An 11,794-nucleotide genomic window follows, 5' to 3' on the forward strand; every position below is an offset into this window, starting at 1 on the left:
TTGTCTCTGGTTGTTTTAGTATTATTAATATTACCAGTATTATAATTGATGATTACCTTTTCAAAGTAACTTTACCATAAGGGGCCAATACCTGCAACTCAACAAGGGCTCTTTAATTTTCTTTAATAAATTGTGTGTGTTTTTTTTTTTTCCTTTTTGAATTTCTCTAACATTTTTCTCACAATGTTGTTTTTTGAATGTCATCTTTTACAGTGATGAATTCATAACTTGTAGGGATGTCATGATAGCCTTGATATTTAAAAGTGACATAATGATAAAATGATGAAATTATGATAGCATTGTAAGTAAATGTGTAACTGGTTAATGACATTTTCTTAATATAGAAGCAAATCACAACAACAGTTGTCCCAAGCTCCTTATGTAAAGCTTTTCTATACTGATGGTTGCAGACTTTTTCACCATCTCAGTGAACTTGTACTGAGATGTACTTGTCAGTTAATGCGTTTGCCAAAAGGACAAAGTGCCACTTTTACCACTCGAATCACAAATTTAAAATCTTTAAAATCTTTATTTTCATGCACTTGTGAATTACTCAGTGGAAATGTGATGGAAATATTACTTATTACTTAAAAATATAATATTTATTGTGTCTTTTCAGCTGTCAAGAGATGAATGCATCATCTGGCAATGTGACTGTAGTCTTACAGTATCGAGACTCATTTGCTAAAGCTGTGACCAAGAATTTGATTGTCGTGTTCCTTGGCATCTCCATCGGCTACATCAATGCCAACCTCATTCACACGTTCTGCAAACACCAGGTCTTGTAGTCTTTCTTTCATGACCACTTATGTAATCAGTAGGGGTGCAACGATACACAAAATTCACGGTTCGGTTCGGTTCGATACTTTGGTATCACGGTTCGATATTTTTTCGATACAAAAAAAAATGTTCATGCCTTTTTAATTTGTCATTTATTAAAATTATAAATATATATTTTAACTCAAAAGTACAGTTTTTAAATTTAACCCTAACCCTTGTGCGTGTTTTTTATTTTGACAGCGAATGCGCACCTGCGGACCACTTATGTGCAGCCCTGGTTATTTAGCTCGTCATATTGCAGCCACAGAAATTATTTTGTCCATGAAACCATAAAGCTGCACTTTCTTTTTGCCTTATAGTCTGATTTGTCATAACTTCTCCGTTTTGTGGTAAGCTTTTCTTTGGCTGTCACTTCTTCACCCTGACCTGTCTTATTTGGCTCAGCAGAACTAAAATATATATCCTGCTGCTTTTACACACGGACTCACACAATGCTCAGCGATTCTCTGCGCGATCAACCTCTCACATGTTTAAGCTGCGGGAGATTTCACTTGTCATGTTTGCATAGTAAGCTAACGATTAATAAGACAATGTCAGAGGAATTGGTGCACAAATTATCATCACTCACAGATCAGTGCTGTCGCTCTCTATACACAGTTCGCACGATTGCAAAGTGAAAGCAAAAAAACAAGCGCAAATTCAAACGCGATTTCAATATGTCACATATTGACAGTGGCTCACCGATGCCAATGACATAATTACCCAGCTACATTTCTGAAAGAATGCAAAAGCATTGACATATATTTTTCCTTCCTACAATAGCCCGACTGGAAAAATCGCTAGCCCTGGGACGTCGGGCTAGCGATATTGCAAGCCCTGTATCTGATTGAGGAATCACTCATCTTTGGAAAAGAGAGTTTATTACAGAGAAATGGCTCTTTCCAAAATAAAAGCTATACTATACGCTTCTTCTGGGCTATATTCTCAGCAGCATAAGGAGAATCATGTGCTAACAGCTTTCTAAATGACTCGGCTAAAGTTGGTAGCATGCTTGTTGTTTTTGTCTTTGCACTACGATGATGTCTGCGTAAATGTGCAGTCATATTCGTTGTGTTCCCACTAGTGCTTTCAGGTTAATCTCGTTGAAATGACCTTAATGCCACAACACGGCAAATCTCCGTTAACGAGCTACCGCCGATCGCCCCGTGCATGGGGCTAGACGGCCAACACGTTAACGAGCTAACTGCGCTAACACACTAGTTTCCACCCATGTAATTGAGCATTGCATGGCACATCCAACATACTGTTTTACTTTAGTCCATGACTCGCTTACCTTCAGGGTCATACGTCACATGAAAACCAAAATAATTCCAAACGCCAGATCTGAATGAGGGTGGGGGAGGTCCATGTTGCAAGGAGAGCTTAACTTCTGTCTTGCTAGTTTGCCCTGCGCTCTTCCTTCTGACTATGCTGTTTGTGTTGAGCGCTCAGTGGATCTGCGCTCGACAGTGCAGCCTAGGCGGAGTAGTCGAACGCAGATTCACTCAGCGCTCCACACAGACAGCATCGTCAAAAGGAAAGTTGATAAAATAAATTACAAATGTTGTATTGTTCGATACATATGCGTACCGAACCGAAAGCACTGTATCGAACGGTTCAATATCGATACGAATATCGTTGCACCCCTAGTAATCAGGCATGAAGCTTTAAACAGGAAACAGGAAAGTCCCAGTGAAATCCGATCTCTTTAACAGGATGACCTGTACAAAGTTGAAATCATACAAAATCAAAACTAATCTGGAGACACAACCAGTGTGTCAAAGCATCAGTGCTAAATGACATCTCACGCATAATGATGAGATGCAACCAGTATCTGTGGAAACGGTGTCTACATGTCTCTTAAGAAATTGCACCATTTGACGATATCCATCCTTTTCTACTGCTTGTGGTTGAAGGGGCACTATTCAAAGCAAAGATGCCTTGCCTTTCAAAATTGAAAATTTTAAACGTGTTGCCTAAACAGAATTGTTTTCAAACATTGTTTTCCTATACCTCTCCAGATTTTCTACAAGAATCCCAGATATGTCCTCTTTATTCACCTGGTGATCAATGACATGGTCCAAGTGATGCTGACTGCCATCCTGTTCATCATCAGCTACACCATCTACAAACTCAATGTCTCCGTCTGCTGCATCTTTATGTTGCTCGCTCTCTTCACCACTGAAAATTCCCCTCTGAACCTGGCTTGCATGGCAGTGGAATGCTACATAGCCATCTGTTTCCCCTTGCGTCATGTTCAGATTTGCACTGTCCAAAGAACTTTAATCTTGATTAGTTTAATTTGGATGATCACAACATTGTCTGTCCTTCCTGATCTATTCATCACCTTGGCCACAGAACCCCTGGATTTTTTTCATTCTCGTGTGTTTTGTCTCAGAAACACTGTCTTTCCACATCCCCTCATCATCCAGAAGAGGGATATTACATATGGAGTGTTTCTAGTTATAGTTTGGGTTACTATCATTTACACGTACCTAAAGATCCTATTCACTGCCAAAACAGCAAGCAAAGATGCCAAGAAAGCCAAAAACACAATCCTCCTGCACGGGTTTCAGCTGCTGCTGTGCATGGCAACATATGCAGCTCCCCACTTAACAAATGCTCTGCAGAAATGGTTTCCTACGAATTACACTGATTCCCTCTTCGTGATCTATGTTACAGTTCAAATACTGCCACGATCCATCAGCCCCATTATCTACGGCATTCGTGACAAAACTTTTAGGAAGTTCTTGAAAGGGAATCTGTTGTGTAAAATCACTGTACATAAATCAGACAATCAAAATAGGTAAAAGTGAATGTCCTGGCCCCTATACCTCTGTTCAGTTCATTCAGTCATGTAAGTTGAAATGCCATGAACATCTAATAAAAATCTTGATAGCTTGATTAGTCTTATATATTAATTGGTATTGTTATATATTTATGGTTTTTATATTGTTAATTTGTGTATGTTGCGGGGCGTGGTCGGCCGCAGCAGGGAAGGTGGACACACCTGCGCAACATCGCAATCACACCTCACCAGGTTAAAAGCTGTGCTCTGCCTGCTGTTGTTGTAAATGGTAAATGGTAAATGGCCTGTATTTATATAGCGCTTTACTAGTCCCTAAGGACCCCAAAGCGCTTTACATATCCAGTCATCCACCCATTCACACACACATTCACACACTGGTGATGGCAGCTACATTGTAGCCACAGCCACCCTGGGGCGCACTGACAGAGGCGAGGCTGCCGGACACTGGCGCCACCGGGCCCTCTGACCACCACCAGTTGTAGAAGTGTTCAGCTGCACAGCTGGAAAGCTGCAGCTGTGTATGTAACATGACAGCAACCGATAAATAAAAGAATAAAGATGCTGGAAAGCATGTTCATGTCGTCGTGGACATTTACAGTGCATAGTACTGTATGTGCAGATGATAATTATAATCATTCAGTTATCTTGTTTAAGGAACTTTTAACTGGATTTAAAAGCTTGTGTAATTGTAAACAATTTTATGTTTGTTTTTGTAAATACCTTTTTCTTTTTTCACTTAATTTGAATCCATGCTTCAAATTTCCATGTTCTTTTGATAAGCAGCATAATTTTATTTATATTTAGCAATAATTAAAATCCTTTATCAGAGAGCTTTTGTAAAGTCTGTCAAAATTTAAATTTTTGCATGAGGTACAGTTAAGTACTCCTTTAGGGTGCAAACAGTGAAAAATGTATTTGCAACACTTGGAACATTTTGTGATGAGCAACAACTGCTGTGGATCATTTAGGACATATATGTATGTTTAAAGCTGAAGCCACTAAACATGTCTAATGTCAAGAAAAACGTTTGTGTAATTATCAGAATTTATGCACTGATTAGCTATCTGGTGTCAAGTTAATTATAAGCAAAAGAAATCTGGCTTAAATAGTCCAGACTAGAACTGTAAGTGAACTCTATGCTGACAACCTTTCCAAAAGCTGCCTTTGGTTACATGCATGAGGAGAAAGAATTAGTTTTGGCTGTAGAGAAGTCCTTCCTTTAAATAAATAGTTACTGATGCAAGAACTGATTTCCCTCATTTAAATCAAATACACAAAGTTGTAGTGCTTGTAAGATTACAATTTCAAACACAATGAACATAACTGTATACAGTTTAACCCTGCTTTTAAAAATGTTACAGGTTAAAATATGTCTTGCCGTTAAATTAGAAAAGTTCATTTTGTGTAACAGAATTTACATTTCTACAATAAAAGTGATAAAATTCTGGTGTTCATAACATATCTCACAATATTTTATAGTTCTTTGTGTGAATGATGTAAATGACTCCCCTGCTTGTTAAACCTTTTCGCCATTTGTCCGGTCTTTTATTTCACCCTTCAGCTTTTCTGCAGTAATCCCAGGTTTTTACTTTACATGATGGTCAATGACATGTTTCGTGTGACCGTGTGGATGTTTGTCATCAGCTACACAATCACAAAAATCCCGGCCTGTTGTATTCTCCTCCTGCTTGTTCTCTTCATGTTGGCTTTGAAGAGAGTAAGAATTTATCTAATGTATAATTTAGAATTATTTTTAAAAATTCTCAGATCTCATTGGGCTTTGGATAAACTGTGCACACATGTATCATAGATCAACCCCCACCCGCCACCGTCCATGTGTACTCACTCTGTATAAAAAGGCTGCTGCAATACCACAATCACATTAGGATCAAAATCCATTCAAGGTCAGTACTGTCATGCTTCACTTCACACTTCTTTTATTGGAAATGAAAAAAGAACCACCACAGAACTGTTCACAATGTAACACTGATCATATTTGCTGTACTTTGCACCGTTGACTGTTTTTTGCCCCTTAAACAGGTTCTTTGGATGCTGATATGAATTTGACACAAGTTGACAGCAATGCAACAATAACTTTGAATTACTGGAAGACATTTGTCAAAGCTGTTGGCAAGAATGTGACCGTTGTTGTGTTGGGCATCACCATAAACTACATTAATGCCACCATGATCCACACATTCAACAAGTATCATGTGTGTAAAGTAGGCCTGCTACTCTACATTACCTGTCAAAGAGTTATCATATTTTGTTATCTTTATTATTTTTTATTTTAAGTTGATTTTTTTTTTTTGTTTCCAGCTCATGTTCCTTTGGTTCGAAGGCTGAGCTTGTCTGCTGTACAAGAATATCATTTAGAAATGCTTGCTTTTGATGTAGACCTTATTACTTTCAATGTTAGCTTATTTTTGGATATTATTTGGGTGTCTCTCTACTAACTCAATAATTCACCTCTATGTGATTTATTGTTTCTGTGAAGCAATACTTAAATCTAATTTTAATATGTACATGTTTTTACAGTAACGCTGTCTGAAAAAATGTCTTTTTAAATCAACTGTTGTTTTAACATCTGCCTTTCTTTAACCTTACTCTAAAGATATATTCTAAACTAATAATTAATTATGTCATTTAAATCAGATCTTCAAGTTGAACCCTCGCTACATCCTGTTCATCCACTTGGTGTTAAACGATATCATCCAACTGTCAACCAGCATTTCCCTCTTCATCTTCTCGTACGCATTCCACACCATCCACGTCTCCCTCTGTTTGTTACTCATCTTGCCGGCGATCTTTACCACACAAAACACTCCTCTTAATATAGCTTTTATGGCAGCAGAGTGTTGTGTTTCTGTCTGCATCCCTCTTCGATACAGCTACATATGTACAGTCAAAAGAACATATATTGTAATTGGAATAATCTGGGCAATAAGTTCACTTTCCATTTTGCCAGATCTGTTCATTCTCTTGGCCGTTGAGTCTTCACAGTTCTTACAGTCGAGAGTGGTCTGCAACAGAGATTCTGTGTTTCGGAGCAGCTATAGTGTAAAGAAGAGGGATGCATCCCACACACTGTTTCTGGTGCTAGTTTCGGTCACACTGTTGTACACTTACTGCCAAATTTTGTTTGTGGCTAGATGTGCTGATTCAGATACTAAAAAAGCAAGAAACACCATCCTGATTCATGGGTTTCAGGTGCTGTTGTGCACAACGGTTTATGTGCAACCTCCGTTAATCAAACTCCTGGTATACTTTTTTCCTGAAGGGCTAAGTGACATAAACTTTGCGACTTTTGTTATTAACCAAGTTCTCCCTCGCTTAGGAAGTCCTATAATCTATGGATTACGTGACAAGACTTTCAGAAAGTTCTTGAAAAGGCATTTGTGTGCAGTGAACAACCTTCCAAAGATAATACGGTCGTCATAAAACAGCAATACATATCCAACTCATATACTGATTTTAGATGGGAACATATTTTCAGCATGTCATTTTGTATAACCTCTGCTGTTTTCATAGCTAAACTACATTAAAATATTTAGTGTAAATATAATGTTGTTTAACACAATCAAGGAGGAAGTTGAAAGATTATAAACTCTGCACAAAAGCTTATATGCAATATTATAATTCATTTAAAAGTTTTTAATCAGATAACAGGTCTGTGCATGATGTGTGACATATATTTGGGTGTCCTTGGTCACTGCTGGGTCAGGCCTTGGGTAGCACTAGAGACATGGCACTCATTTCTGAATTGACATTTTTTAGAGAATTTTATTTAAAATGTGGTTTTCCCTCTTTTTACCTCCACACCTGAACTGAGGCTTATTGATGGTACTTCTTTTGGCTCTTCAGATTTTTTTATTCTTAAATAAATTTATTACCAAAAAAGTTTTGTGTAAAAAGAAATACTAATGTAATCAAAATTATGATTATTTATATGTCTTACGATATATGACAACAAACATGGAGCAAGAAAAAAAGGAGGTGAAAAAAAGAAAGAAAAGCAGCTTCAGCTCCTGGGCAGGAACCGGCTCCAACCAGGGCTGGGCTGGGACAAAAAATCGGCCCACCAGGTATTATAGGAAAAGCCATAAAGCCTTGAATGAAAGCAAACACTGTTGTAACAGGGATGTACACTGTCTTGTTGGTATATATGTATGATTTCTATACATTTTCCATCAGATATTATAGATACAGATATTATAAGATTCAGATAATTATGTCTAGATAAAAATGTCTAGCTTTATTTATTACAGCTAGACATTTTAAATGAGAATAAGAAAGAAAAGTATTTCTTTGTGACCCCTTTCCTGTTAATGCCCTACCTGCTAGACCCGCCCTGCACAGTTACCAGCTGTCAGCTCCTTAGAAAAGGATCCAGGTGTTATTTGTCTTACAAACTTCCCTTCAACATTCATGTCACCTAAAAGGTAAACCTGTTTCTCCATCACCTGCAAACGTAACATTTTACGGTAGGTGAGAAATCATCAACATGTTACGTTTTCGGCCACCCAACACGTTCCTAAATCACGACATCGGAAAAATGAGGAAATATGAGAACCGTTTGGACTCAATCTACACATGTTTGCTCTTTTTCTTAAAATCACTTGGGAAAACACTATTTAACGTCATTAAAGTGCTGGTTAATGTTAGGAATAAGTTTAGGGTTACGGATAAGGTTGGGTTTAGGGCTGGATCGTCTATTACCGCGGGACCGTCATTACACTGGATTTCATCCATAACCCGGTGTTGTGCCAAAAAGTGATTGTCTGCCAAAAACTAATTTCCAATGTTTCTGTGTATTTTTTATGTGTAATATCTTTATGTATGTTCGTAAATAGACTTCGGTGAACAGGGTTTAAAAAGGGGTTATAAAGAGAATTTAAAAAATATCCATTTTTCAAGTATCTTTACAACTCTGTGTTACTGTAATACATTATAACCAATCTGGTCCTTTATCCCTAATATTGTAATATTTGCTGCCATTTCTGCTGTCCTCTTGGCCAACTTACTCTTACAAAAGACATTTTTAATGTTAATGAGATTTTTTTTTTAACTGCATAAATAAAGGTTATATAAAAGTCACTGCCAAAAACTGATTGCAGCTTCTACCTTGTAGCCCAACAAGTTACTTATAGCAGTTTAAATACGAGTTTTTGGCAGACAATCATTTTTTCACACAACACCGGCACATACCATAAGAACGCGAACGGTCACCTTTTGCGTTTCTCAGGACGTGACAAAACGTCGGGACATTATGCCTCGGGAGTGAGAACGGGCTGGTTCAGCTCTGATGATTCAGTAAGGACATCTTCTGGTTTCATCTTCATGTTTCCCTCTCACCAGGATATCCAAACCGACATCATGACCAGCAGCTTTACAGCTGTGGCTCCAGCAAACATCAGCTGATGCTAGAAATTAATATTAAATAAATTCTAACAACAGCTGATCAAGCTTAAACGTGCTGCTGTTGTTTACCGCGACATCCGCTGGTTTCCTCTTTGTGGGAGATAAACAAACAAGAGAGAAAAGCTGATCATTGATCAGTTTCATGACTAGAGTAGCAACAGGAGAGAGAGGGGAGAGAATGAGAGAAGAAGAGGAAGCTGACAGCATAAAGACAGAGAATAACTCCAGCTTTGTGTCTTTTTTTCCATTCTAGCTGAAATACGGGACAAATCGCGTTCCTTTGCGGCTCAATATAGAACGCGTAATATTTTCTCTGAATACGGAACAATTCCATTTTTTACCGGACGTTTGGCAACTCTACTAACTAACCTTATGAATAAAATAAAGTTCACTATCAGTGACATCATAGCACCCACCCAGCTGTATAGAAACTCCGTCATGCTAGCTAGTACGCAGTACGAGTTATTGTAACTGACTGTAAAAAGTCAGCACAGCGAAAATAAACTCCACCTAAACTTGGTTTATATCTGACCCAGATAGACTGCAGGTCATAACTTCTTACATTTCGGGCAGTATGTTCAAAGCTTGTCCACTCTGCGCTGTGATATTTTACACCACTACATCTGACACTTCCTTACATCACTGAGCTTAGCGATGTAAGGCACTAATGTAGCTGCTAGGAAACTTGTTCTTGAGCTAATCTGAAGACTACACGAAGTTTGGAAGTCTGTAGCGATTGACTGCAGAAAGTTGGTGACCTCTGTACTACGGCCTACCACTTCATGACTTATTTGCTGTTGTTTCACATGACTTCCACTTTTAACACTACTAATAGTCGATTATGAAGTATTTCATAGCGAGAAAATTTCATGACTGGATTAAATGAATGACTGGGTTAAATGCGTTAAAGATTTTAATCACACTAATCATAATGGCGTGTTAACACATTCTTGAAGGGGCCCCTTAGTTCCAGTGAAAGGAGCCTTTCATGCTTCAGCATACCAAGACGTTTGGACAATTTCCTGCTCCCAGCTTTGTGGGAACAGTTTGAAGATTTAAAAGTTTGGAGGTGGAACAGTTTGAAGACTCTAAAGAGCTTGAAAACAAAAGCTGGACATCTTTAAGTTGCTTGAAGACGGTTCAACTCTCATCCGAGAAGCTTCTTCATAGACATAGATGGCTTGTAAGTCCTCTGTGAACAACCGTCTTTGAACAGAGGCGGTTGTTTACGACACAAACTGTCTGCCATCTATAATCTAGTTTTGAGATCCCTTCCCAGACGCTGTAATGCCCACTCACATCCTGGGCCTTTTGACCTCAGGAAATCACATGATAGGGTGGGGCCAGGTTTCACAGTCCAGACACTTTTCTTTCTAAGTTCTTTAGACTACCATTACCTGGATGACTGAGAACCTTCACAGACAACAGTTTGAATACATCTTTTTGTTCCAACATGACTGCAGACCAGTGTACAAAGCAAGCTCCATGAGGACATATAAGAGGGAGTTTGGCCCTGACCTGACCGAGTCTTGACCTCAACCTAAAGAACACCTTTGGGATGAATTAGAGCAGTCACCGCTCCAATTCTTCTCATCCAACATCTGTGTCTGACCTCACAAATGCACTTCTGGAAGAAAGATCTAAAATTCCCATAAACACTCCTAAACCTGTGGAAAGCCTTCCCAGTAGTGTTGAGGATGTTTTGCTGCAAAGGGTGGGCTGACATCATGTTAAACTCTGTGTATAACGTGCCCACCCCCAAGTCCCTATATGTATGTGTTATGAGAGTGTGAGTAATGTGGATGTCTAGGTTGCAGAATAAAATTTAGGCACAGGCAGCCAGAAGGGGACAGAGGGGGAGTGCCTCCCCTGCACCCTGGTGACACACCTGCACCCCAAGGTGTGTGTGTGGGTGTGGTGGAGCGGGAAGAAGGAGGCAGCTGAGGATGGGGAGGGAAGAAAGGGAGGGGCAAGTGGCCCCTCCCTGGGGCCAGCTCCCCCGCTGACCCCAGGAGGTATCCCAACACTCTGGAACCCACCAGGGCAATGTGGCCTAGGCCCATCCAGACCGGGGCCCACAGCAGCAGCACCACCCCGCCCCACAGAGTCCGGGGCAGCCCACCCGACCCCACCGCAGAGAAAACTGCACCCACCTCATCATCCAATCTTCTCCCAGACTGCACAACACAATAGACACCCAGTTTGAGTCATTCTCCACCTCTCCAATATCTCTCCCCTAAAGATATTGGAGTGAGCTCCTGTAGAGAGGAGACCTCCTGCAAAGATGTGCTTGGACTTCTGAGTTGTGAACACTCAAATCATTGCATGGCTCCGCCCATCAAAAAGTCTGTGCATTCACGAATATATATCGCCCAACGTTCATTATTGGACTGACAATTGTCGGTTGGAAAATTTTTACATATCGTCCAACCCTAGTGTTAACCACAGGGTGCTTAGGTTAAGTAACAATGTAGTTTGTTGTTGTTTTGGTTTAAGTGAAAATGTTTTATGTGTGTGTGTTCATGTGTTGTATATGAGTGTAGACTTGTATATAGTTAATCATGTATGGATCATTTAATGTCGAATTCTGAATATCGATCTGTAAGTAATGAAATTTGAAATAAGGGGGTAGGAACAGGAAAAATGTAATCCCACTCCTTTTCGAGCACACACATTGTATAGACATAGATATATACGTGAAACTTCATTTTTTATAAATTTTTTTTTTCTTTTTTCCCTTGTTAT

At 39.2% G+C, this 11,794-nt stretch overlaps 2 protein-coding genes across 2 annotated transcripts in view; both read left to right on the forward strand.

Annotated features, from left to right (window-relative positions):
- The window catches only part of LOC113021759 (odorant receptor 131-2-like), a 4,650-nt gene extending 927 nt beyond the window's left edge, over positions 1 to 3,723 (forward strand). Inside the window, exons 1-2 of the mRNA XM_026166473.2 lie at positions 1 to 779; positions 2,841 to 3,723. The exon at positions 1 to 779 is cut by the window's left edge and continues 927 nt beyond it. Of these exons, the coding sequence (XP_026022258.1) occupies positions 630 to 779; positions 2,841 to 3,629 (939 nt within the window). The 5' untranslated portion in view covers positions 1 to 629 and the 3' untranslated portion in view covers positions 3,630 to 3,723. The remainder of the gene's footprint in view (positions 780 to 2,840) is intronic.
- Positions 3,724 to 3,836: 113 nt separating this feature from the next.
- LOC113021760 (odorant receptor 131-2-like) lies at positions 3,837 to 7,280 on the forward strand. The gene is made up of 2 exons (XM_026166474.2): positions 3,837 to 5,841; positions 6,284 to 7,280. Exons 1-2 carry the CDS (start codon positions 5,686 to 5,688, stop codon positions 7,067 to 7,069), a joined length of 942 nt encoding a protein of 313 aa, XP_026022259.2. The 5' UTR covers positions 3,837 to 5,685; the 3' UTR covers positions 7,070 to 7,280.
- The last annotated feature ends 4,514 nt before the right edge of the window (positions 7,281 to 11,794 follow it).

This window comes from Astatotilapia calliptera, chromosome 5 (genome assembly GCF_964374335.1).
Source record: "Astatotilapia calliptera chromosome 5, fAstCal68.1, whole genome shotgun sequence".
NCBI classification, from domain to species: Eukaryota; Metazoa; Chordata; class Actinopteri; order Cichliformes; family Cichlidae; genus Astatotilapia; species Astatotilapia calliptera.